Source organism: Rousettus aegyptiacus, unplaced genomic scaffold (genome assembly GCF_014176215.1).
Source record: "Rousettus aegyptiacus isolate mRouAeg1 unplaced genomic scaffold, mRouAeg1.p scaffold_m13_p_10, whole genome shotgun sequence".
Lineage (NCBI taxonomy): Eukaryota > Metazoa > Chordata > Mammalia > Chiroptera > Pteropodidae > Rousettus > Rousettus aegyptiacus.
In genome coordinates this window covers 48,782,755-48,810,745 of record NW_023416285.1, presented here as the reverse complement: position 1 = coordinate 48,810,745, position 27,991 = coordinate 48,782,755, and the positions used below count along the sequence as shown (strand labels likewise).

Sequence of the window (27,991 nt, the reverse complement as noted above, 5' to 3'; positions counted from 1 at the left end):
TTAAGGACAACGTTTATTGCTACCAGAGGCTTTTCTCATCAGTACATGGTTGATTCTGACTGCAATACCTTATTCAGACTGCACAAGGAGCTCAGGATCCAGAAGTCATTAAGGGAAATATAGGTAGGCTCGAGAGACAGAATAACTTTTTCTCAAGAAAATCCTAATAGCTTATTAACATAAAACTAGGGTACTGAATTCAGTAATTACATGTTACAGACCCAAATCATACAGCTGCCAACATCTAGACAGTCTCTCACTGATTATAGAGCTGAGTAGTTACCCTTCAAAAAAATTTTTTTAATCAAATTTTAGTTGTTACATGGTTCTTTGGTGAGCACCTGGATAATATTAACTTCATCACAAATGGTTTAATACAAATGTCAAAAATGCTTTCAACAAATCTAAGAGTGTCCTAATTACATGCCACTTTTAAACTTCGGTTTAAGATAAAAAACAATTTTGTTTCCAAACTCTAGATCTTGAAATGAAACAAAAAAATGTGGTAATGTGAGTCCTTTTTCTATTACCACTTCTGATTCAAATGGGGGCAATTCTGAAGTACCTTTTTCAGATTAATTTGAATCATGGATTAATACATGGCTGTTGAACTGAAATAATTTGTTCACAAATTCCTAAAAAATAATTTTGAGGGTTTCCTAGTCAGTGGAAATGAGGATATAGATCAACATGCATTAAATTCATTAAGTATTCAATGAAGAAGCAAGCAAAAGCACGAAAATTAAGTCAGGACACTGAGGATAGGGTTTGCTAGCTATGAATTTTGGAACTTAAAAAAAAAACACTGACTGAATTTTTGACATAGGGGCAATCTACATTTTGGCAGAGAAAAAAAGGGTGAAACTGACATACGACAAATTTCTTTAAAAACTGTTTGGATCTTTTGAATTTTATACTTTTTCTGGTCTTTAAGTGCTTAAATAATATTTAATTCTAATTAGCCACACAAGCAAATGGTTTGTTTTTATTTATTTCTGGCTCTCTTCAAATCAGCCTGATAAAGGTATGTACCTTTAGATAGCCTTCCGTAGTTTTCCATGTTCCCAACCCCAGAGTAGTCTACCTCAGTTTGCACTTAAAGGTAACACCTGAAGCTACATGACAGACACAGGCTGCAAAGGTGGACACGGTGAATCATGCCCCTCTTGCCTTGATAAATCAGTGCCACATACAGAACCCATATTTTCTGAAGCATTATCTTCGTTATAGAGCCGTTTGATTCCATCATAGAAGTCATCCACTTCCATTTCCTCTACTTTGCGTTTAGCAGAGGGATGCTTGCACCCACCAGCAGCTGGGAGATGATGACAGAAGGCTGCTGTACCTCTGACTGGCACTTCTGGTTTGCTGCTGTCCTTGGAGAAATCTGGGCTTGGGACAGAGGAGGGATGTATTCTGAACACTCCTTTGTCACAGGTCACCAGGGTGTGCTTGAGGGGACGGTAGACATAAACGGAATTTAGAGGCAGAGAAGACTGCAGAGTAGAAAGGTGATGTGCCACAAGCTCCCGACAGTGGATCAACTGGGAGCTATCCATCTGAGCCAGGAGGAAAAAAGTTGATAATTTAATAAATACAGGCTGCTCTGTTGTCTTTGCTGGCCACTTTTCCTCCCTATGTCCTTTGCAACCCCAGGTTTCTTTTCTCACCCAACTACCTTCTACTTCAAACTTATTTAATCCTCCAGCCTACCTACCCATCATCTTAGGAATTATGTCCAAATCTGTATTTCTAATATAAATCTCTTTAGAACTTAAATTCTGTATGTGCAATTGTATGCTGAACATCTTCATGAAAGCAGAAACCATTCTCTTATTCTCTGCTATATATCTGATATTTGCTTTAATTAGTTCAGTCTATTCCCTCTGCATGGGACCTTCACCTCTCATTGACTCTTATAATCTCTTCAGTGAAAACCAAAGGTACAGATAAACACAAAACTCATTAAGAATTTTACTTTTTTTTTTTTTTTAATCATTTATTATTATTTATGCCTACAGCACCTGGTTTTCCTAGGTGGTCTCCCACCCAAGTACTAATCAGGCCCGATCCTGCTTAGCTTCCGAGATCAGAAATCAGGCTTGTTCAGGGTGGCATGGCCGTGACCATGGACCGTGGCTCGAACCCAGGATCTACTGTAAAGCAGACGTGCTAACTGCTACACTATGGAATCATGTCCTTCATTAAGAATTTAAGGAAGAAACCAAAGGCAAGCAAAAATTTAAATAAGGGATGGGGAAGACTGTCTGGCCTTTAGAATAATTTAAGTATTTGCTTTTAAAACAGTAAATGAGAACTTTTGGTAAGTCATATTTTTGTAGAAAATAGCAGTCCTGACAACACTAGGAAGAAATGTTTTTAACGTGGAGGTTAGACTAATTCCTTCTTATCCTTTAGGACAGTTCAGGTATCTATCCTTTCTGAAGCCACCCTTGACTCCTCCCAGCCTTATACACACCCAAAGTCCAGGGTCATATATTAATGTTTCTGTATTAACCTGTCATCAAACTGAACCACACTGTATTAGAATGTATGTAACCATTTAGTTTTTCCATTATAGATCACAAGATCCCAAGAGGTAGGCATTATATCATATTCATTTTTATTCCTTAAGTTTCTAGCATAATGATTACACATGGAAGGCCTTTAAAATCTTACCTCTGGTAAAAGAGTCTAAGTCGTCTCTCTGCTCTCCTCTCCCTATAATTATAGCTGTGATTAAAATAATCTTACTCTAATAACATATATTTCTCCCCTATTCAAATTTCTTTAGTGGTATCACAATGCCTACTAGCAATAAGCTAACCTCTTTAACTTGATAAGGCTCTCCACAATCTGACTCAACCTCCGTTTCTAGCCATATTTCCTAGATATCCCAATTAGTGCTCTACATTCCTGCCAAAGGGGTCTGCTCACTATTCTGTATAAATCTTGCCCTTTCTTACTTTACCCTTGCTCACCCTGTTTCTACTTACTGAAATTGTATTACCTATTCCTTTCAGGTCTGGCTAACTGCCACCACAGTCCAGGAAGCCTATCTTGACTATCGCTTTCTATTCTTGAGTACTTCATAAGCATTTTTGGACATTTCTTAATAAAGACTTATTCATACCTATATAACCTGTAGCACACAGCACAACTACCTGCAATACCACAGAGAAAATAAATGAAAATAACATGCTCTTCAAGAACACATTTTGTCACAAAATTAGTTTTAGCTCTACATATATTAATTACTTGTTACCAGGAAAACAGTGGAACAAAACACACAGAAGAGGGATGGGGCTTCAAAGTTCTTTAAGGTGATTGATACCCTAAGCCAGTACTTCTAGAAGCCTACAAAAGAGAAGTAATAGACAGAAATTGGGAAGTGAAAAGAAGGGTATTATTTTAGGCCACTAAAGTCTATTAAAATTATTTCTAAAAAGTACCTAGTTTAATGTAGTGTTCTTCATTAAATAAATGATACTTGGTGGCCTAGTAAAAATACCACAAATATTCTAATGCCTTGGTCATCAGGAATAATACCACAGCATAATCCTGAAAAAAAAAAAAAAACATGTATTTCACGTAAAAGACTATTTATGTCACTATAATCTTTCTCTCTGAAAAAAAAAAAAAAATATCTTAGAGATGAGGACTAGCAGAAAATGATAAGAGCCAGAACGACAGTGGAGATTAAACACTGAAAGTTTATAACAAAGACACCAAAATAGGTTACTGATGGGAAGCAAGACGTAAGTGTAAGTTCAGATGGACCCAGGTTCACTGACTGGACAACATGAAGCCTTGAAAAAACCTACCATAGTAGTCTGACATTAGGCACTTTCAAGAAGAACTGTGAGACCCCCTGGTGAGGAGGGTTTGCTTCTTTAACTCCCTACTCTACTTTTAAACTACACCATAGCAGGGAATATCTACTTTGACTACTGCCTGGCTAGTGACCAAGGAGACCACTACATAATTTAGGTAGAGTTAACATCCTGGGATTATCGAGGTGGGCCACATCAAAGAGGAAGACACGAGTAGTCTCAGAAGTAGAGCAATGAAAGGGGTAAGAAGAGAAAAAGGTTTAGCCATCCCAGAGTGATGACCAACAGGCAGCACCAGAGCTAATAGGGGTAGGGGGTGTGAGGAACAAAGAAGGACAAGAGGAAGCTTGCCTTTGAAACTAAGGAGCACTCACTTACTTTGAAGACCCGAGGGAACATTGGCAGAGCTAGTGATAGTGGCCCCTCTGCAGCATGTCTGTGATGGACCAACCAATGGCAATCCTCTCAAACCAGAACACTGGGAAATATTTCAGAACTAATTCTGGCATGTCAGACCAATCTGACACAAGATTTCCTATACCAGAATCAGAAATCCAGAAGGAATATCTGATATTACTATGGCTTTGTCACAGGTCAAATTACAAAGATATCGGACCTGGTGTTCCTACCTAAACATTGGTGAACTTAATAAGCCAGAGCTGAGTCTTGAAGAATCAGAAGCCACCAGGTTTGGGCCACAAGGCTGACCACCAGTCCAAGTTGGTTTTAGAGAACTGCTAAGACCAAATCCCCAAATCTCTGAAGTTTTGTGACCTTACTTGTTTTTAACTATTTCTCCCACTATAACCTGAATACTACATGGGGCAGATCATTGTAATCTCAGTGCTTAAATCATAGATTTCTCAATAAATGTTTATGGAATACAACTATTTATATATTACAAAGTAGAATACTGGTTTTCAAACTATGTTCAAACAGCTGACGGAAAGGAAGAGGCCATGCTGACTATGTACTCAATAGCTCTCTGCCCCGAACACAGTCACTAAGTAATACTTGTCTACTTTGTATTCTGGGATTATGTGTGTGCAAGATTTTGTTGGGGTTGAAGGAAGGGTTCCAGTTCTAAAAGAAACTCTGAAAACTACTGGACTAGAATTTTTAAGGTTTGTGGTTTGAAAAAGGCACTAGTTCTTTTTTTTGTCTTCTTTACTAAGCAGTCCTATGTGTTTCTGAGAAAGTCCCAAGTTCCCTGGGCTGTAGGTTTAAATAAAGGAGTTGAATGAAATTATTTCTAAGATTCCTTCAAATTCCAAGTTTATAATACTCCTTCAGTAATAGAGGAAACAAGTTTCAGTAAACAGTTTCTTCTTTTAGCACCAGAAGATTTATGAATGAGACTAAGCAGATTCTCAAAGCCCTCAAAGCTATAAAACACACATGCTATTTTCAACATTCTTATTATTTATGCTTCAAAGTCTGTCCTTTCTCTGTGATAATAGTACCTTCATATAGCAAATTTCTGTATACTAGCTTGGAAATAGGCACAGGGATAAAGTTAGGAGGCATTTAGAGATATGTCATCTGTTCCAACGACAACAACAAAAGCTATAATGTAGGAGGTTTTCTATTAATGTTCCTTGCCCCACACTTCCACAGTCTAATGTAATGTAATGATTAATATCAACTTCATTTTCCAACACTCTACGTAGGCAAAATAAATTTGGTGGTTTATGATACTTTCTAAAAATTCTCACTAAATAGCAACTATTCTCATATGATTTTCACTACAGCATTATTTTGATAATTTATCTGAATTATTTCAATCTAAGATACGCTATTAAAAGAAAATATCTCCCTTGTAAAGGAGAAACAGCCTGTGTCACACTAAAGTAATATGTCCCAGAGATGTAGAACAAGGTGAGCCGCATTAAAATCAGTGGAACAAAACACACAGAAGAGAGATGGTGTTCTATCTAATATGTCGTTCTGATCATTATCCTTTTCATAAAAAGACTTTCAACCCTACTTTGCTCACAAAGTAGAGCTTGAAATTCTCAAGGCTGAGAGGTAGTATCAAGTAAGGTACTTCTTATAAGTCTGTTAACTTTCATAGCTTACATCTGTAAGATCATTGATTATATCTACAAACACCAAATTCAAGTATTAGTCTGATTTTCTTTTATAGTGTTCTTTCATAAGTTTTATAAACCAATAACTGCAACTCTGCTAATATTGGTTCTTTTTTATATTACAAAATGTTTTGAAGCGCAGAATTTAGGCCTCTTCTGTAAAATCCAATTAAATCAAAAAAACTACTGCCAGTTGAAAATAAATGGGGACGTACACAAGGAAAGTTAAGTTCATAAATTTCTTATGGATTCAGTTGGCAGAAGAGTACGGTTTGCAGCAGATCTAAACTTGAGTTGTTTTGATGAAATGAATAGAAACAATAAGAATTCTCTCAACATAGTTGCGAACATATAGCACCATTACTAACTTTCCATTTAAATGAGAATTTTCTCTACTAAGCCTTTATATTTTATATATACAGTTGACAAAAATTCAAGTGACCCATAACATTTTACACCAATATGCATATACCATTTATGGACTAATCTCAAGCAACTAAAGGAATTACCAGGACAAAACCACCTTCAGAAAGATAACTTCTAATTGCCAAATTCCAATATATATACACTTCACTTTCTAGCCAATACTAAATTATCTGCTTGTCTAAAAAGCGATTTCTTGCAATTTATGTTTTGATCTATCTTTATAAACTGAATGATGTATAGAAATACTATAATGTAACCTACAAATTTAGCTAGAAAGGTTCTTCGTATAAAACTAGAGGAGAATATGTTATGGAAAATCATATTAATTTTTCAAGATTCTTTAAGATTTTAAGTAATCTAGAAGGGTTGAAAAGAATCAAGAAAATACTACCTAAGCTTATAAGAGAAAAAAAGAGACTAAACCATAAATTTAAAGTGTGTATTACTTTACTCTTGTCTACTCTTAAAAACGGTTTGTCATTACAAGATTAGAAATGTCTCTGGTAACCCTATGTATCTCAAAGAGATATTTAAAATGAACACCAATTAGACTGACACCTACCTGTGCTTTCTGAAGCAATTCAATTGTAAGAGGAAGCCAATCAGGAATGAGTTTCTCCATTTCCAAACTAATCATGGCCAAAGCAAGCATGGATCCTTTGAATTGTAGAAGTTGGTTACAGGCCATACAATGAAGTAGTTGCTTGGTTAGGAGTGCCAAATGTTGAGATGGGCTCAGTTTGGGCAAACTGAAAATTAACTGAGGCCTAATTGACACTGCAATGGCATGGAACTGGGAAAAAAAAAAAAAAAGGTCAAGATCATTCTGGTTTTACTTATTTAAATGTCTAGGTAAATTATGTTCAGGAACTGATGTAACCTCAGGTATTACTCAATTTTTAAGTTTGCAATTTTAGCTTTAGTGACTTGACATATATCTTAATTTCTAATTTCCCTTTGGCTAACTGCAATAATTTCCCTTTTCCTAAAAATCAGAACAAAACAAATAAGCAGGCTATCTACTTTTCAAGTTACTGAAATAGGACTACATATTCAAATAAGAAACTAAAACACTTCGGGTATATTTACAATGTGAAGAAAATCCAATGGTGTGGCTGTGTGAAGATCCCAATTCAACTTATCCAGAATAATTCTCTCCATCCTCAGAATTTCAGATGAAGAACATCCACAGAAACTGTCTCTTGCCAACACCTTCAGTATTGGAATTCTCTATCCATAGCAAAGGGGAATGAGATAGGGAGGACAGAAAAAAATAAACTCATTATCAATTTTTGTTCTGGTAAACAAAATCAAGTTAATAAATGGAGAGAAACTTTGAAAAAAGACATAACTAATCTTTAAAGGAAAATATTTACCTCGTCTTCCTCAACAGTCTTGGCAGCTAGGAAAAAACAGCTGATTGCAATACAACTCAAGTATTTTGGGTGGGCCTAAAATTTTGAAGAGGGAAAAAAAGCAATTTCAATGATCCTTCTAAAAGTTGAGTTTATTTTTAAAAAACTAGATATGCAGATGAGACAAGTACTCTTACCTTTGGTGGAATTAATCTGATTCCCACTCATTGCTAAGATCGGAGCTAACTTTTAACTTCACAACCCCAGCCATATGATAGTCTATGAAAATAGTAAGATCATTCCATTGCTGGAAGTTCAACCAATGCTAGTTAGCCAAAGTCCATTTCTATCCAGCAGAGAAGAGCTTGATTTTAGAAGACAATTTTCAACTTAATAAATAAAATCCCCCAAATAAAAAATTAACATTTGTTTGTGTGTATTTTTTACACTAGTTTTATCCTCTTTACTTATCGTATCAGTAAGATTAACATACTGGGTGCTAGGAGGAATTAAAGAGAAAGAATATAAAAAGAAAGCTGTTAATATATTTCAAACACTAAAAATTTATAGATGAGTAAAAATTTTCTAATTAGTAAGTGTCCACACACAAAAAATTACATATTCAAGTTCCATGATAAGAACAAAATGTTTCTAAATATATGCAGAGTTGGTGAAGAAAAAAGTTCTGGAGTTTGACACAGGATGGTCTGAATTTGTGTTTTTCTTGTCTATACTAAGGTTGGCTCACTTTCTACCTTATCAATAGATTAAAGGTTTAGTCCAATTATATTGCATGACATGGGAGTAAGTTATGTAACAAAACCTATTTCAACATGTATTTTATACTTAATGTTACATTCATTCCCAAAAAATTAGGGAAGCCTCTTGATGACCAGAGTACAGCCTTGATTAACTTATTTAATAAGCATGCCAATGACCAGTACAGGTGGCATACTGTCTAGGAATCTTAAAATCCTCTGCCTGTATGAGATAATAAAAGCTGGTTCAATACTATCAATATTTTAAAATAATTAATACTAATAAAAACATTACAGTGTAGAAAATACTTCTATAAATACTGTCATGTCTATTATGCCTTCTTTTTACAGATGAGAAAATAGTCTCCGAGGTTAAGGGACACCACACAAGTAATCAAGGAAGTGAGTCAGATCTTGTTGCTCAAATAAGATAGTTTTCAGGCTCCCTTATTTCCCCATGTATACAACATATCAAACTCACATCCTGGATATAATCAGAGTTCATCACAAAGAAAAAAACCCAACAGTTAATAACTTTAATAATAAACTCAGTATAACAAGAATTCCAACAGCAAATGTGTAATTTTTCTAAAAAACAAATAGTAGTTCTCAGTCCTGGATGTGTATCAGGATGTATTCTTTAAATATGAACATCCAGATCTCATCTACGAGAGGTTCAGATTCAGTAGGTCTGGGATAGGGCTCAGGGTCCATACTTTGAAGAGCTTCATAGTACTTTACTCTGCACACCTAGGAGTGAGGCTCCATTCATCGCTGTAGCCCTTTTATGGTCCTATTCAAGTGACTTTATTTAAACTATGAATACATTTTAGATAGTTTCAATGTGGACTAACCATCTCTAAGTATCTGATGCCAATAATATAATAGGACCCATTAAATAAGAAATATGAAAAAAGAGATATCTAGCAAAATTCTAATTGTTTCAGAAACTTGCCCAAATCTGTTTAAAATGTTTACTATCAGTAATATTTCCTAATAGATACCATAATAAATTCATTAATAATTTTTGAAGAATATACACAGCTGATAAAAGATAATGACTTTAAATGCTTCTTTATCTTTCTCAGTGAAAGGGAGGTAAGCTGTATTAGGGGGTTAGGGAAAAGGGATGCGGAATTTGATACTGAGAAAAATAAACATCTCAGATAACACAGATTTCAGGCAATTATTGCCATAATTAAGGATTCTTTAAGTCTATTAAGAGAAAACAGTTTGAAACATAAAAAGGTAACTAAATAGCCATCTATATTCTACGGCTTCTATTATTGATGCCCAATAACAAAGAGTATAGTCCCCTCAGCACTAAATTCGTAGTTCCCCCAGCTTCTATATTCCTAGGCATACAAACAACAAGTGAATTGCTTTTCTACTTTTCATGCTTTGCCATTAAATAAATAAATAGTAACTTTCAGCTTCAAATCTGTTGAGAGTGTACTATGACTCATTTCACATGATATACCCAATGATATACCAACAGGGACAATATAAAATTAATTCATATATCTGTATACTGCCGTTCAACAAAAACACACCAGTTATTTTACAACAGTTCAGTTCATATTATGCTCCAAATGTATACCTCTAAGAAAATATTTATATTAATTGTTCAGAAAATCACAATATTCAATAGAGAGAAATGTGCAATAGGCTTATACTTTTCTAGTCTGATTCACTATCCATTTCTAGCACACCAATGTGTTAAAAGATGACTAAACATTCTGCCAACGCTATATGATTTGAATAAATCAGATCAAAAATTTCACAGGTTAAATATAAATTACAATACCTGTAGCAAAAAAAAAAATTACAGAATACAATTAGAAAATTTTCGGAAGATTTAAAGACGACAACATCATGTCTTCTTATAGATACATGTATCATGTCCACAAAGGTTTTCCACTCCTTTCCATCTTACAGAATGTTTATCAGTGGCCCCTACTTTAGCACATACTTTCAAACAAAAGGTTGTGTTTAAGTGTATCCCAAAATATTTACCTTTACAGTAGCTAAAAACCTGTCCAAAAGACTGCTAGCCAGAGCAAACGTTTCTGGGTAAAGGTTGAATTGGTACTTGAGTTTAGCCAGCCACTGAATCACTTCATCTCTCTGGGATGGAGAAACATTCTATAAGGGAACAATTAAAAGATAAAATTTAAAAAGAACAAGTAAAATTTCAAGTTATCATCAAGAATATGTTTAGACTTCTCTCTTATAAAAGGTTTGCAAATGCTATGGAATATATATTTACATTTTAAAAAGTGTTTTTTAAGTTTATTCGAATCTATCAAATGAGATAAACGAAGATAAAACTTAATGTATTCATTATACTTTTAATATCGATATCCAATAATGTCATTCTTTATTAAAATCTTCGCTATGTTATCTCACCATCAATCTATACTTTAAGGTGTTCAGGGAATATAACAATTTAAAGTTTAGGTAACATGGTTATCAACTGATTGTAATTTTGGAATCAAATTTTCCTAATTCTTGAGAACAAGAAAGTATAATGAATTTCTAAGGCAGCAAATAGCCGTTAAACGACCTTAGGAAATATAGACTATGATAACATAATGAAAGCCTATTAAAAACAAAACCAAAGTCAACAGGAATAAATGAAATATATCGATAGACAAATTACACATTTAAAGATGATGAAAGAATTCCAAAGGGGAAATTCATCTGAATTAACTTACCACCTGAGAGATTATTACACAAAATATTATCGTTGTTTTAATCTTCCTACGGATTATTTTTAACTGCTGAATATAGGCTTAATTTTTACAAAGTACACAGTTTAAAGCAATAATGATTTAAATACTCTTGAGTTTTGCAGGCACCATAAAAATAAAACAAAACAAACCAATACTTAATTTACTAATAATAAATGAAACAGATCCTTAAGTACAAGTTCTGTCAGCTAAACACAAGTACAGAAATGATTCCATGATGAGTAGAAGAGTATATACAGTGAGGGTCTAAACAAGATTTCAACAAGTTGTACTCATAACCGTTTTTTATGGAAAACTCAAAATAATATTATTTATCTTATTCCTTCGAAAGTGGAGACTTTAGCTTAAACCTTTTTTCTTGAATCTTTTTTCTTGATTGGTCAGGGTCAACTTTATGAAATTAGTTCCTATTACAGAGAGGGCATTAAGAGCTATTAAAGCATGAAGGGCTGTCTGTGCATCTTGACAATGTATCTCCCCAAACAGGTATTTCAGTTGCAGTTTCTTCTCTCCTTTTGGATTTCTTTAGTGTTGTGAGGAAGCCAGGACTTGGTGCTCATTAAAATCTGTGCTATTTCACTGGCTAATTTCTCTTCTCTTATTTTATTCCAACCCTTTGGCACAACCTAGTAAAGAATTTCTTTTTACATCTAGCTCTAAGCTCAGTTAAAACTGATATTTTATAGGTTATCTGACATACATCCACCTTCTGGTCCAATTCCTTTTATCAAACAAAGACTGACCTCAGAAACACTGACAAGAAAATACAGATGGTTTACAACCTCTTATATTAACCCCTTACCATCAAACTAGTGTTAAGGCTATGAATAATCTGAAAACTTTGGACAATCAACATTTTAACTCAATTCATATTGACAAACATTAGGTATGTCTTATAATAGGTCCTGGGAATACAATGATGAACGGAAACTCCATTTAAACTTCAAAATTTAAAAGTCTCATGGTGAGGCAACAATCCAAAAATGTGAAGGAAACTATGGTAAATGTTAAAAGAGATATTCACTGGGTGCTAGGGGTACACACTGGAAGGGCACATGACCCAGTGTGGGAGTCGAGTGAAAGCTTAGAGGAGACAGCAACTTGTATCTTAAAAGTAAAAAAGTGAGGGGATCGAATGATCATTTGCAAGGCAAGGAAAGGGGTCACATTTTTTTAGCCAGTGAACTTTATTCTGAAGTATAGAAATGATGTCAACCTGAAGACAATAACTTACTGCTAAGCTCTTCTGACTTCCAACGAAAATCAAGACAGGTGAAAAAGATTGCTAGAAACAATATTGAGATTCAGGGATACAATTCCATGAACCAAAAAAAAAAAAAAACCCCATAAAGCAATTTATGGGATTGAAGATGTGGGCTTAACAGGTTCAGGGTACGTAGAGTAGTAGAGAAATTTATGTCCTGCAGAGACTATTGTCCAACATGACAGAAGAAAGTGGAGTTAGGTCATTACAACTAGGAGGTAGATTCTCTCTCTACAAAGAAAGTCTGGAAAAGGCGGCAAAACACAACACACTACCATCTGAAGCTATGGCTTCTCTAGGAAGGAGAGAGGAAGCTGACACAGCCCTACAGCTAGGACCTAAAACATGTACTAGCTGGCAGCATGGTCATTGGTTCTACAATATCCCATTTTCCACAGAGCCCTCAGGTGCTTGCTACTTTAAGATCTTGTTCCTGACTATGGGGTCCCTAAAGGGTCCCTGGGAACAAAATTTCAAGATTGAGAGTGTTAAGCATTCATCTTGGTTATTTCCTGACCATGATGAGTTATCATCAAAAATGTCAAAACAAGAAAAGTAATATTCACAAAGCCATCCCAACAAATCAATGATATGGAAATAAATTCACAGGAAGAGGTAGACAGTGATATAATCTAATGAAACTGGTGAGGCTTTTAGAGAGGCAATAAAACAATGACAGAGAGCAGCAACAAGGAACAAGAACACCATTAATTCCACCTTTATGTGAGAGATACGATGGGAGTATAGGAGAATAAACAACCCTAAATGACAGATATTACATAATGTGACTATTTGGTGTCTGGATTTAAACAAATAGCACAAACACATAATTGTAAAAAGTGCCACCAAAGACGGACAAAATGTGCTAAAAGGGTATAACACAAGGGAACAAACTTATAGAGATTTTGATATCATAGTTATAACTACAAGTTATAAATAAATGTTTCCTCTTACAAAAGGCACTCAATATTAGTTTTGTCCTTTCCCTCCTCTAAAAATACCTGATGCCAAAAATAAATTTATAAAAAAATACATATAAACAATTCTTTTAAACCAATTAATAGTCAGTTATTAAACAGACATGACAGTATCTTTGAACTTTAATATACCTTATGTTAATATTTAAGAAAAGAATCAAGAAAGCATTTCTGCATGGCTAGTATTATCACCACTAGCCCAAACTAACAATAACCAAAAAAAACCACACACAAAAGCATTTAATAGTTTGAGAAGACGCCTTCTTAGTAAAGTATAACAATTCTAACACCACTTTTCAAACCAATTCAAACATGTACTAAATTAAATATTATCAGGATAGATTTATGAAAGTTAAATTTTGTGCCTAAATACTTCAAGGGGGAGAGGGAGATCAGCTGGCCTACCTGCCCACCTGTTCACACCAGATATTACTTCCAAATCAAGAGATCTGTTTTCTCTTTTATGGATTGCTCAAATAGTGGTAAGAAGGTTCATTAAGTTGGCTAACAACTAACTATACCCAAAGAGAACTAATTTAACATGGTAAAAACAAAGGGCTTTATATCCTACATGCTACTATTCTGATCATTAAAAGACAAATCCTACCTAACTTTAAAATATAGTCACCATTCCCTGAAAGATTAAGTACAATCCCCCAGGCATGGCATTTAAATCCCTCTGCGACCTAACTCTACAGCCTAACTCACCTTCCATCACTTTCAGCCTTAAAATCCATACTGTAAGAGTAGTACTTGTATTTCTGGTTCTTCCTTGCTCCTGCCATGCTATTTTACATCTCTATTCCTTTGCCCATACTGTTCCCTCTGTTTGGAACACACTCCCTTTTCTCTTTTACCTGCCTTATGATTTATCTTTCATTATTTCAATGGCCACTCACCACCAGATACTTTTCCTGGTAACTCGAGTTAGGCTACTACCTTCCTTGTGTTCCCACAGATCTTGTCACACCTGCGAAGTTCAACATTTTTTTTCTTAAATTACATTTGTGCTTTTGGCTATGATAGAGTATGTAGCAGCAAACCTATACTCCAGTTGAGAACAACTAGAATAACTATGAACAACAAAAACCTATTTTAAAGGCACCAGAACTGCTAGACAATTAGGCCTTAAAAGCCAAGACTCTGGAGAAGAGGTAACATGAAGAGAGGAGTCAACATTCCGCAGCAGCTTTTCCTTCACGGCCTGTGACCAGGGAAAGAGGCTGAATATGGGCAAAGAAAACAACAGGGCTTCTGGGAGTCTTATAAGGCTAGCGAGGCTGAGATAAAATTTGGAGACTTAAGGAGCCAAGAACCTAATGAGGAGGAGGAGAGCCAGAGATCTGAATGTGACACTCAGCTGATTTTCCCCTTAATTCTTAAGTTGGGAAAGACAAGGATCTAAGGAGCTAAGCAGAAAACCTCTGAAAACCAAGAATGAGTTCAGGGGAAGAATTCAGCATCCTTCAGGAATAAGGGGGCCTAGTGAACAGTCCAAGCTTTCAACTGGAATCCTTGGCTACATACACTCTAGGAATTGGAGCAAACCAAAGGTAGATGAAACCATACTCAACTCCAATCCAGCCTCCAATTAGCATAGTCCCTCACTGGATTAAAGAGATTAATTTCCTACTGTTTGCTCACTAAAGACTAAACTCCCTAGCAGAAAGAGAACATCTAGAGCCTCTACCCTCTACAATTTTTCATGTCCAGCAGCCAATTAAAAATTACCAGTCATAAGAGAAAAAAAAACCCAGTGACCCATACCAAGAGAAAAAAGGGGAGAGGAGCAACAAAAAGACCTAGATTTTGCATTAGCAGAAAAGGACTTAATATACAAAACAGAGGAAAAGAAAGATAAAAAGATAAAGAATTTCACTAGAGAAATGAAATCTATAAAAAAAATCCAAAAGAAAATTCTAGAACTGAAAAGTATAATAACTGAAAATAAGAACCCATATATAGATATAACAACAAATTAGACATGGTTTGACAGCTATGCTTTGAAGAAAATTTATAACTCTAAATGCATGTTAAAAAGAAAAGCTGGAAAACCAATTATTTAAGCATCTATGGAAAGATAAAACACAGCAAATTACACAAAGTAGAAGCAAATAAAAAAAAGCAAAACTTAAAAAAAATGCACACTTGGAAAATTAACAATTAAAAGACTAATTAACAGACCTCTGGACAGACTGATCAAGAAAGAAAAAGCTCAAATCACCAAGAAATGAAAAAGGGTATATCACTACAGATCTTTTATATGTTAAAAAGATATTATGAATTACTTTACACAAATAACTTAAAATTTTAAATAACGTGAATAAAATCCTTGAATAATACGACTTACCAAAACCAAAATAGATTTCGATAAAGACCTATCAGTCTCATATTTACAAAGGGATTGATTATTAAAGTTTCCCAAAAATATATCTTTAGACCCCAGTGGACTCCCTGGTGAAATCTTCCAACATTTAAGAAAGAAAGAAATATCAATCTAAACAAATTCAGAACGGTAAAAAAAAGATAGGAATATTTCCCGTTTTACAAAACCAGCATAACTTTGTAACAAAAACCTAACGAAGGTTATCTCACTCACGAACATAAATACAAAAATCCTAAGTAAAATGTTAACGAAATCCAATGATGTATAAAAATTTAACATTTATGAAAAATTTATTAAACAAAGGCAGAGACGGGAATGTCTTTTTTAAAATAATTTTTTAATTTTTCTAATTACGGCCGATATGCAATATTATTAGTTTCAGGTGTACAACACAGTGTTTATATATTTGAGGTACGATATATCTAGTACCCATCTGACAGCATACAAAGTTATTACATTATTGACTATATTCCCTATGCTATACTTTTACATTCCCATTGACTATTTTGTAACTACCAATTTGTAGTTTTTAATCCCTTCCCTTTTCCCTTTCACCCATCCCCAACTCCCCTCCCATCAGGCAAATGTCAAAATGTTCTCTGTATCTGATTTTGTTTCATTTATTTTGTTTTTTAGATTCCACACATAAGTGAAATAATATGGTATATGCCTTTCTCTCTCCACCTAGCACAATACTTCTAGGTCTATCCGCGCTGCTGCAGATGGTAAGAAATCTTTTTAAAGCTAACATTCCACTGTATGTATATACATGTCACTTCTCCATCCATTCACCTATTGATAGACACTTAGGTTGCTTCCCTAAGTTTGCTATTGTAAATAATGTTGCAATGAATGAACACATGGGTGCACACGTCTTTTCAAATTAGTGTTTTGGGTTTTTTCAGATAAATACCCAGAAGTGTTATGGATAACTGGGTCCTTCTTTGTCTCATTATATCCTTTAAGTCTCTTTTGTGTGGCATAAGTATTACTACTACCTAGCTTCTTTTTCGTTTTCATTTTCATGAAATAATATGGTATTTCCCCTTTATTTCCAGTCTCTGTGTGTCTTTCAATCTGAAATGAGACCCTGGTAGGTAGTATAAGTAAGGGTCTTGTTTTCTTATCCATTCAGCCACCCTATCTTTTGACTGGAGCAATTAATCCCTTTACATTTAAAGTAATTGTTGATAAATATGTAGTCATTGCTACTTTATTATTCATATTTTTAATCTTTTCTTCTTCTTAAAGAAGTCCCTTTAACATGTCTTGTAATACTGGTTTTGTGGTGATGAATTTCTTTAGATTCTTGTCGGGAAACTCTTTATATGTCCTTTGATTCTAAATGACAGCTTTGAGAGGAAGGGGTAAATAAAAGTGGTAAAAAGTGGTATGACAACTTTGGAAATATAATTTGTGGTTCCTACTAAACCTGAATATACACATATTCTAGGTTCTAGCAATTCTACCTCTAGGAATATACTCAACAAAAATGTATACATATGTTCACTAAGAGACATGCACAAGAAAATGTCTCTAATGACCATCAATAGAACAGATCAATTCATACAATGGAATACATGATAAGAATTAATTATGGCTATATGAAGTAAAATGGTTAAATCTTATACAAAAAAATGCTGAGCAAAAGAAACCAGTACATACATTTCTCACACACACACACATAAAATTCCAACCCACGAAAAACTAGTGTTACATTGGGAAAGTGGTTTCTTGGTGGGGAGTAGATAGATGGTAGTAAATACAAAAGGATACAAAAAAAGGGCTTTTGAGGTGCTGGTAATATGGTGAAAATTTAGAGTTGTACATTTAGGATCTGTGTACTCTTCTGTACATTATACTTCAAAAAACTGTTTCAGAAAAAGACACCAACCCGGGGAGGGAAATAGATTTATTTAATTTACCAAATCCACAGATGGTCAATATATTAGATAACAATCATAATTTTAAAGCCAGGAGAGTGGGCCAGAATCAACCATTTTAAATTTAATAAGAATAAAGAAATGCTACATCTAAGTTAAAAACTAAAATAGTACATCTAGCATAAGAAAAACTTTGCTTCAAAGTTGAGAAACAAAATTAAGGTTTTAAAAACAAGTGCAGGGGTGGCTCCATAGTGTAGTGGTTAGCATGTCTGCTTTACACAAAGAAGGTCCTGGGTTTGCGCCCCAGGTGGAGCCACGAACCATACCTCAGGTGCGCCAGGCCCCAGGTGTGTCCTTGTGAAGTAATAATACAAAAAATAATAATAAAATAAAATAAAAACAAGTTCAATATAAGCCAACAACATGACATAGCTGCCAGAACAAAACTTAAAAAAGTAGGGTTAAACGATATTATCAATTCAAGTGGCCACTAGAGAGAAACAGTTTTAAGGTTCAACTGAGGGAAAACTTTCCAATAATTTAGAGAGTTGTTCCACAGTGGAATGGACAAGTATTCAAAGCAGAGGACTGCTTATCAGAGATGTCAGAAGAATGTTTTTATTTCGTGGTTAGACTGAATCAGTGTTTCCCAAGTCTAGCACATCTTAATAAAACTACAAAGCTTTTAAAAACACACATTTTCACAGAGCTGCTATCACAAGTAGATGTGGGTGGGCCTTGGAAGCTCCTGTAAGAAGCCTCTTGGATAATTCTACTATACCTAGTAACACAGCTGTTTAGAAATCCTGTATCTGGACATCACATATTTAGATAGCCTTTAAGATTCCTTAGTCTCAAAACTCTAATGAAAGCCAACTTTACATAAACAGCCTGAGGCAGGGTTATATCTTTGGTGATGAAAAACATCTTTGCAAAATAAATTGAAAATATCTAGAAGTGCATGTCCCTTTGATCAGTCTTCAATTTTCTCCCCAAAATGCACATAACAAAATTATCATATACTTGAAAGTGCTATTAATATACAAAAAAAAACTTCTCTAACCTGGATGAATTATAAAGAAATGATTATGTTCACTTAATGAATGTTTACTAAGAGTCTATTATATGCCAGTAAATAAAAATGGCACAACCAAAGAACTCGATCAAATCGCCAAAGAATTATAAAATTGTGTCATAAAGGGAAGCAGAGAGCACACAGAACGGGGAGTAATAGGGTCTATAATAATTTTGCATGACCACTCTGTCCTAAACTGAGGGAAGGGGAATACAAATTAAAAGAGAACTGTAAGAGAACCTTGAAGTAAATTTAGGTGGAGGAAGAGTAAAAAAGAAGAAGGAAACTGGAGGAAAGAAGCATAAAAGATAGCTTAAAAATATTTTATTTTTCCATTTTAACCAACACTTAAAAAATTTAAAAAGTTGGAAAAAATACATGTTTGGTTTAGAGACAAAACTGTGTTTCTCTTCTGCAAGAAATCAAGAAGGGAAATCATGGTCAGAAGCAATAGCAGAAAGGGGGCTAGAAAAGTCAGTTCCTGAGAAAGGCAGGAAAAAAAGAATTAGAACTAGAATACATGTGTCCTTGGGGGTTACTCTAGTAAGCTCAAACCCCTATAGCTCTTTATTCCCATCTCTATCTTATTATCTTCTATCTCCACCATTATCTCCTAAGCCCACCTATATTTTACAAAAATCAAGTATGGCTTCTACTTGGCATTACTAAAGGTAAACCCTTAAGTAGATCTCTTTTAGAAGTTGACACTGTCCTGTTTTCTGGTTAATGCCTCAGTAATATTTGTTAAATCACCTATAAAAAGAGGCCAGATTAAGTGACAATATAGCAATATATTATAATCTTCATAGGTCATCACCTTCAAAGACCACATTGTAAAATTATATCATTGTTGGTTACATGCTGACTCAGAAAGAAGAAAGGAATGGTTCTTAAGGGCACCTGTAATAAAGTTTTGAGGCTTCCTAGAATGTCAGAATGTAAGGGCAGGAATTTCTCACTGTTGTATCCCCAATGCCTAGAACAGTGTATGGAATGTAGCACGTACATAATAAACATTTACTGAATGGCTGAATTCCTAAGTAAACTAAAAATTGCATAAGAACACAAAAATAAAAAATGGAAAACAAAGAACGGGAAGAAAACTGCCTCAGGTCCAAAGTATAACTCTACTACTTATTAGCTGAAGTCTTGAGTAAACTAGGACTACTGCCTGTTTCAAAGAATTAAATGAGACAGCATACGTAAATACTCCTGGCATAAAAGGTATTCATTCAAGTTAACTAATCTTCAATTTGCTAAAAGACAAATAAGTAACAGTAAATGCAAAACATTTCTTGAGCTTGTGGGAAAGAATAAAAGAAGTAGGTTGGAATTAGAAAAAGCATACAGATTTCAGTAATCTATGTGCAAAGGTTAACTTAAACCAAGAGAAGAGAAATTTAGACATTTGCTATTCATTCACCTATACACAAAATACTTCTTTGGCCACTATTCTTTGTCCCAAGAATAGTGCTAGGTACTAGGAATTTAAAAAAATGTGTAGAACAGCTTTTGGCGTGAACAAAACTTCAAAATTATCTGTAAAAAATAACTGATATAAGTATAAAATTTTCTAAAAGAAAAGCCATATAACCAACAGTAATTAACAGGTCAGCTGGCTATCTCCCTAGAAGTTCCAACAATAGCATTACCTTAGTAGTTCACTTTAACTCCTTATAAATATTCAAGAAAGATAGAGCAATTTGTTCTCTAAGGATTATGATCTATGTTCAGCTTCCAAGACTAATTACCTATCTAGAAATAAAGGTGGCTTACATTAGTATTGGACTATGAGGAAAGAAAACAAACATACCACCTATCTTCCTAAAGCGGTAACTCAGATAACAAAACAGGCAAACAAAAACAGTTCATTCTTGTTTTGTTTCAGAATAAAAAAAGATGTTTCTCAATTAAAGAACAGAGCATATCATTTAACAGTATATACATGTCAAGGTATGCCAGTAGTATATTTATTTCTAATAAAAGTCATCTATATAGGGTAAAGAGAAAAATTACCTGATTTGTAGGCATTTTCGGCACATTTACCTTCCACATCTGGGCTTCCCTAGAGATTGCCTTTTCCAACAGGAAAGACAATCTCTGGTTTTCCAAAGGCCCTGGAAACTTCATGATATCCTTTGGATCTGCCTGCCTCCCAGCTTGATGTAGCTACCTGTAAAATCAAATATAAAACAATGCTCTTTATTTAATTACAGAGTAAGTACAGCATTGTATAAATATATTGGTTCTTAAGCAATTCATAAAACAAGAAAGAAGTTATGAGACAGTATAGGATTTTACAGTTCTTTAAAATGTCATGTATTAAAATGTGACAGTAAGTTATCTGAAACATTCTCACTTTAAATTTGAAACTCAGTTATAAAGAAAAACAGCCATATAATTAATAGAACCTTTAGACTCTGATCAAAACATACTATTACTGTATCAAAAAATTTAAGTCATGAGTTTTTTATATTAGGAATTCTTAAAAGTAGTTGTCTCAAATACCCTCCTTAAAAATCTAATCAGATAAGGGCTGCTAATCTTTTTTGTTAAATTAATTACATTAAATCCCACCCATTTCCACTGAATCAGCCTGAAGCCATCCTCTTAAGTATGATACCATCTTTTTTAAATTTTCAAACCATTAGTGCAATAGGGCAAGTCACTTGAAAATAAGATCCTAAATAATAAGAGTAAGAGGTCAGAGCTGAGTGTATTTAACCTCTAGGAAGTGAAGAAGCCCTGCAGCAGGGAAATGCTGTTTATCATTATAAACCTCACATAACTATTTCACTTTCTCAACTATGTATGTACCTGTATTACCTATGTGCTTCAGATTTATGGATTTAAAAAAAATTAATGTCTGGAATTAATACATGGAAAGTTCCAAGCTTGTGATAAAATTATAAAATTTGAAAAAAACAAAATTCCACATTCCTACCCAACTCTCTATTAATCGCTTCACATACTTTACCTGCTTGCTACTCAACCTACTGCAGACTATCTCTAGTTAACTGCACTGTGGTTTTTTTTTTTTAAACTTCTTTAAACTTATGAGTTTTTGAAAATTTTCTATAATGAGCATGAAGTACTTTTCATACCAAGAAAAAAGGCAAATAACTTAAGGGAAAAGAAATAAAACTACCCTGAAAGTCCTATCACAAAGGTAATTTCTTCTAAGAACTCTTGATTCTCTCATCTGGTGATTTCTCTCCCTGAATGCAGCTTTCAAGTATCTCCCCTACTAAATTATAAACTCCTTTGTGGTCACATCTACCCACATCATCTTTTTATCACTCATTGTGCTCACAGTACTACTAGTATCTTAATGAAATAGGAACTTAATCAAAGGTTCCTTTCAACATTTGGGGCCTAAAACAAAAACAACCAAAACAGAATAAAACAAAACAAACCCAAGCCTAATCTCTCTTTAGCAAGACAATCCTTCAAATGTTTGAAGACTATTAAAAATAGCACCAATTCAATTCCTCTTTCCCACAGCTGAAAAATTGTTCCAGGGTGTTTGCTCTTCTAAATTAGCACCAGTTTAACTATTAATGGAGTCTAAGATTATTAGCTATTTTTTCTGGAGGCCACACTACAGTATCAATTCAGACAATATTTATGGTCAACTAAAACTCTTAAAGTCTTTCTAAGGTACACTCTTAAGCAAACTTCCCCTTCACCTGTCCCATACAATTGTGTGAGGGGTTTAGGTGATTTTTTTTTTTTTTTTTTGGACATTCTCATTTAGGAACTTAAAAATATATTTTCTTTTAAAAAAGAAGTTATTAAATTCCATCTACTGTTATATTATGCTGAGACGTTCTGAGATTCCAATTTTGTTGCCTTGGAACTTTTCTCAGATTCTCCACAATTAGACAAACACTCACTATAATTTCATCTAAAGCAGACATGAATATTAACCTTAGACATGAAGTGTAAACTAGATGACCATCTGTCAGAAGATATTTAGAAGAAACGCTTATATTGGCTCAATATTAAACTTCACAGGTTCTACGTTCTTCTAAACCTAATTTTTTTGTCTGTAATTTAAAGTTTTTTGACAAAACTTTAAACTTAACTATCTCTGTCACATTTCATTATCTAGCTACACCCAATGAGGTTACTCACCAGGACCCACCACCGTTCTCAACACACTCCAATGGCTGGCTGCCCCTAGTGATTACTCTTCCCCTACAATGCATCCTTTGAAAATTATTTTTAGAGGAGACAGATAGGGACATATAGGATACAATTATGTAAAGAAGAATAAGATCAGGTTCAAAAGATTCCTGTTCTCCAATTTCCTACAATTAAGACTTTCAAATATTTTGATGCTTTAACAACTTTTTTAAAGCAAAGAAATCTGGGTCAAAGAAGAAATCACTGAGATGAAGGAAAAAGATGACCTAACATATCAAAACTTATGGGATGCAATGAAAGCAGGGCTTAGTGGAAAACTCATACCTGTAAATGCCGATGTTAAAAAAAAATCTCAAATCAATACTCTAACCTTCCACCTTACAATACCAGAAAAGAGTAGAGCACACTACACCTAAAACAAGCCAGAAAAAAGAACAAAAATGTTAGCATGGAAATTAATAAAGTAGAGAATAGAAAAATACAGAAAAACCAATGAAATCAAAAGTTGGTTCTTTGGAAAAGTCAACGGAACTGGCAAACCATTAGCTAAACTGACCAAGAAAAAACAGAGGATAAAGCACTAAAATTAGAATTAAAGAGGAGATATTACTATCTACATTACAAAAACAAAAAGAATTATGAATTCTACGAACTGTATACAAATAAATTGGACAATTTAGATGAAACAGGCAAATACCTGGAACCACAAACTATTAAAACTGACTTAAACAAGTAAATAGACTGAATGAGTAAACAATTGTCAAAGAAAAGCCTATGCCAAAATGGCTTGCTTCACTGATAAATTCTACCAAACATTTACAGAAAAAGTAATACAAATTATTCACAAACTCTTCCAAAAAGTAAAGAGGAGCACTTCGCCACTTATATTGAAGCCAGCTATTACCGTGCTACCAAAACCAAAGACAACAGCACTAGAAAATGAAAACCCAATCTCTCTTTTAAATATATATACAGAACAAAATACTAGCAATCTGAATACCACAAGATAAAAAAAAGTTATATACTATAACCAAATGTGATTTAGCCCAGGAATGCAAAGTTGGTTTAACATTCAGAAATCGATTAATGTAAATACACTATATCAACAGAAGAAATCTTTCTTTGCTTACACTAGGGAAATGTAACAAAGGAAAAGGGAAAAGTTCAAATTCTCTTAAGTTTAAAAATTGGGACATAAATAATGCAAATGAAAGACAAAAAAGATGGAGGACACCTGTGGGGATGGTCCCAATTTAAAAGAGGCTAGAGAAAAATGAAAGTGCAGTATCTGACCCTAGACTGGATCCTGTACTAGACAGATAAATGCTATAAAGATCATTAATGAGTTAATTGACATAATGGGAACACGGACAGATTAAAGTAAATGTTTCAATGTTAAATTTACTAAAGTTAATAACTTTACTATGATTCTTTAAGAGAATATGCTTATTCTTAGGAAATACACACTAAAAATTTTAGGAGTAAAGGACCATAATTAATGCAATATAAACATGTATATATAGAGGGGAGGGAGGGATGACAGAACAAAAGGAGTAAAATGTTAATAGGTAAATCCAAGTAGAGTTCTTTTTGAAATTACTTAAAAGTAAATAAAAAATGTAGAAATTACTTAAAAGTGAAGAATGTAGAAAAGCAAAAAAAAAGAATTTATGGAAGTGCTTATAATATCAGAGTATTTTTTACATTCATTTTTTAAGTCTCCAGAAAGATAATGATACTCTGGAGAAAGTGCTGGTTTGAGTTTTCCTGTACCAACAGAACTTAAGCCTATTTTCTAACATGTAAAACAGACTGAATTAGATGAATAATGAATTCTGCTAAGGAATAAAATACAAACTTGTAAGTCTTAAATAACAGAACATTATAGCTGTATTTTACTATTCTATGCCCACTGTTGAACAGGCAGAATTTGGATGCTCAAATAGAAAAATCTCTAGGAACTAAAAAAACAAAGACTGTATTTTGGTCGGCATATTCCACACATCTATCTTCATGATAGTTTTACATTTCTCCTCCCACTCTTTCAGTTGCTATTTCTGCTTGTTTAACAAATAGCTTAATGTCTGAGTGAAATTTATAAAATCCTTATTGTACAGCATAAACTATATTACAAATCTACATAGAGAGCCTTCTCATCTGAGGAAAAGTGCTGCATAGTGCTGGGTACATGACAGAAAAAGACTTCATTAATATGGAATTTTTATATTTATTACCATAACACCAACCCTATTAATAATTCTGTACTGGGGCTGACTTCTGGATCTTATGTTCCTTCGAAATGTCACTTATTGTGACCATACTAGAACTTCATATTCTAATATTACCTCGACTTTATGCCCCTAATCTAATAATGACTTTCTTTCACAATCTCCCATGTCTTTTCCACACACGGTTCTTTCAACTTGAAATGTCCTTCTCTAGGCTCACACTCCCCTTCCTACAGAGTTGTCATTTGCATCAATCTGTGAATGGTACCCTGCCTTCCTACATCTGTACTTGGACATAGTCCTACTTTCGCATTTAATTGCTCAGAAATAATTATTGGCAGACCTCTCTTACTAATCATGAGTTCCTTAATGGAAAACATGCTTGAGTTTAGCACTAATAAACAATAACAGCAGCTTACACTTGATAAGTGCTTAAAAAAGTAAAAGCAATGAGTGCTTACTACTTGGCCAGGTACTGATCATAGTACTATGCCAATTAACTCATTTAATCCTAAAACCTTACGAAGTTGGTGTTACGCATTTTTAAAGATGAAGAAACATGTGCAGAAAGGATACTTTCCATTTTTAAAGTATAAAATTAAAGTAAAACATACAGACACTTTCAGCTTCCAACCTTGACCAAGAAACATTTTAGAGTTCCACTCTAACCTCCTAGAATGTCACAATGCCACATAAACTCAATTATCTGTAAATGAAAATCATCTCTACTGCACCTTTCCAATACTCGCTGATTCTACTAGTCTCTTCACTGGCATTAAGAAAGTTTTCCTAGTCCAGAAGCTCAGCATCTCTCACCCATCTGGTCCCAGATTATCGAACCTAAATCCTATCCATTCTTTCCTAATCTATATGTCCATTCCCTTCTATTTAGTCTGCCACAAATAATCTGGAAAAACTAGAAGCAGATAACACTACTGTTGAACTTTTCAACAAATTCATTTTCGCGACAGAGACTATATAGCATAGTCAAGATTGCTACGGCTTCGATTCTGGCCACCAGGTGCTAGTTGTGTCATCTAAAGAGTAAATTACTTCATTTCGTGGAGCCTGTTTTCCTCATATGTAAAATGAGACTGGTCAGAGTCGAGGATTCCATGAGTTGCAAACCATTTAGAACAATGCCTGCCAGATGAGCCTCAAGAAGTGATATTAACATCACAACGTCACATTCTGCTCAAATGTTGAGTAGCTCCCCACTGACAAAAAAAAAAAAAAAAAGGCTAAATACTTGAGCTTAGCATTCAGTGATCTTCAATCAGATTCCTTACCTTCTACTACTACCCAATTCTCAACGCTTGCCAAAATGTTCTGCAATGGAACCTAGAGCTCAGCAGAAACCCGTCGGCCCTCTTTTCAAAATTTCGTTACTTTTACCTGCCCTTGAGGCTGCAACTCAAATCTCACTTCCTCTCCAATTTCCCCCACCCCCTGGGTAACGTTCTCCTTTCCCCGTGTTTCCGCAGCACTGGCGGTTAACCCCATCAATTTGGAATTAGCTCCGCTTGGCAAAGTAACTCTTTCTTTGGCTCCCGCAGGACGCTGAAATCTAAGGGTGGGAGTGTGTCCCCTTATATGTGTATTACATATGATCGCGGAGCCTAAAAGATGCACTACCAGGGTAGGTAGTCTGCAGTTCCTATAAAAAAGTTACTCGCTGGCCCGAAAGGGAACTCAACAGAGCCGTTTTCGAACTGGGCAGGTGCCGAGTTGTTCTTGCGTGGAGGCGGCTGCAGGAAGGCTCCCCATAGAGGGGGAGGCGAAAGGGGAACATGGGGGGCGGGCCTCGGAGCGCGCGGCTCCCGGCGCTTCCCTTCGGGCGGCGCGCGCGGGCCGCGAAGAACATCGAGCCCCGAGCCCCCCGCCCCCGCCGGCTCACCTTCTCCTCTTCCTCCCCTTCCTCCTCCTCCTCCCTGGCAGAGCTGTAGGTCTTACAGTGGTGACGCGGGGTCATCCGGGAGCCCGTTACCACCTCATTTTCCTCAGCGCGCGGGGCGAGGACCGGGCCGACTGAGGAGGGAGAAGAAGGGAAACCGGGCCAGGGGGCGCTGGCGCTCGAGCGGGACGCACGGCTGCGGCCAGTGGGTCGGTCAGCGAATTAGTTCCATGACGACCCCGGACCTGAGGCAGCTACCGCCGGTCCCGCTCCTCCAACCGCCGCCGCTTGTGCCCGGGTGGGGAGGGGGCTCCCTCTCGCCATAGGGCGGCGGGGGCCGGGGAGAGGCGGGGGGTGAGACCGGCTCTGCCCCTGCCCGGGGGATGCACCTCCGAGGGGAAATGGTGAAAGGGAGGCAGGGGGGGAAAAGGAAGAAAAAAAAAAGGGGAAGGGGGTAAAAGAAGAAAAAGCGAGACAGAGACGCTACCGCGTCCGCTCGCGGGGAGGCTGGGGCGGGAGAGGAGGGGAGAAAGAAGTGCCGGGCCTTCGGCTCCACCCTCGCGGACCGATTCCTAGATGAGTGACTTCTGTAAACAACACTGAGTTGGTCTCTGCCTACCCTTTTTCATTCCCCACCGCCTTCCCAGTCCAACGAACGTACGGAGAAATCCGGAAAAAAATGGGCTGTTGGGGACAGGCTTGGGAAGGCTTTGGCTCTGGAGTATAAGGAGAATAGACATTTTCTCTGAGTTAAGAAAAACCAAGGTGCGCGGACTCATTTTCTGTGGGGGAGCGGAAGGATCTCATGGTGACGTCAGCGTCCGCCAGGATGGAAGAGGCGTGTGGTGGCCGGAGAAAGCGCTGCGCATGCGCCCCGGGGAAGAAAGAAGCGGGTGAGAGCTCTTCTTGGGGGTGGT

General features: G+C 35.6%; 1 protein-coding gene and 1 pseudogene across 2 annotated transcripts; both read right to left on the bottom strand.

The window, feature by feature from the left end:
- CCNI (cyclin I) lies at window positions 1-27,602 on the bottom strand. 2 transcript variants are annotated; one of them, XM_016156009.2, is made up of 7 exons: window positions 27,078-27,600; window positions 20,820-20,976; window positions 10,479-10,607; window positions 7,726-7,800; window positions 7,439-7,579; window positions 6,912-7,142; window positions 1-1,559 (listed from the first exon to the last, which is right to left on the bottom strand). In XM_016156009.2, the coding sequence occupies exons 2-7, from the start codon at window positions 20,931-20,933 to the stop codon at window positions 1,116-1,118; spliced, it is 1,134 nt and encodes a 377-aa protein (XP_016011495.1). In that variant the 5' UTR covers window positions 20,934-20,976; window positions 27,078-27,600; the 3' UTR covers window positions 1-1,115. The 2 variants fall into 2 exon arrangements, with proteins under 2 accessions (XP_016011495.1, XP_036083716.1); XM_036227823.1 differs by lacking the exon at window positions 20,820-20,976 and having other exon boundaries at window positions 27,078-27,602.
- On the bottom strand, window positions 2,013-2,128 carry LOC118609167 (annotated as a pseudogene).
- Window positions 27,603-27,991: the final 389 nt, after the last annotated feature.

What these genes read in the sequence shown, in the direction of transcription:
- CCNI (XM_016156009.2), bottom strand. Translation starts at nt 20,933, where the DNA reads ATGAAGTTTCCAGGGCCTTTGGAAAACCAGAGATTGTCTTTCCTGTTG. An exon ending in GGTTTTTAGCTACTGTAAAG is followed by an intron (nt 7,801 to 10,478) that starts GTAAATATTTTG and finishes TCAAAATTTTAG; the next exon opens with GCCCACCCAAAATACTTGAG. An exon ending in CATTGGATTTTCTTCACATT is followed by an intron (nt 7,143 to 7,438) that starts GTAAATATACCC and finishes TTTTTTTCCCAG; the next exon opens with TTCCATGCCATTGCAGTGTC.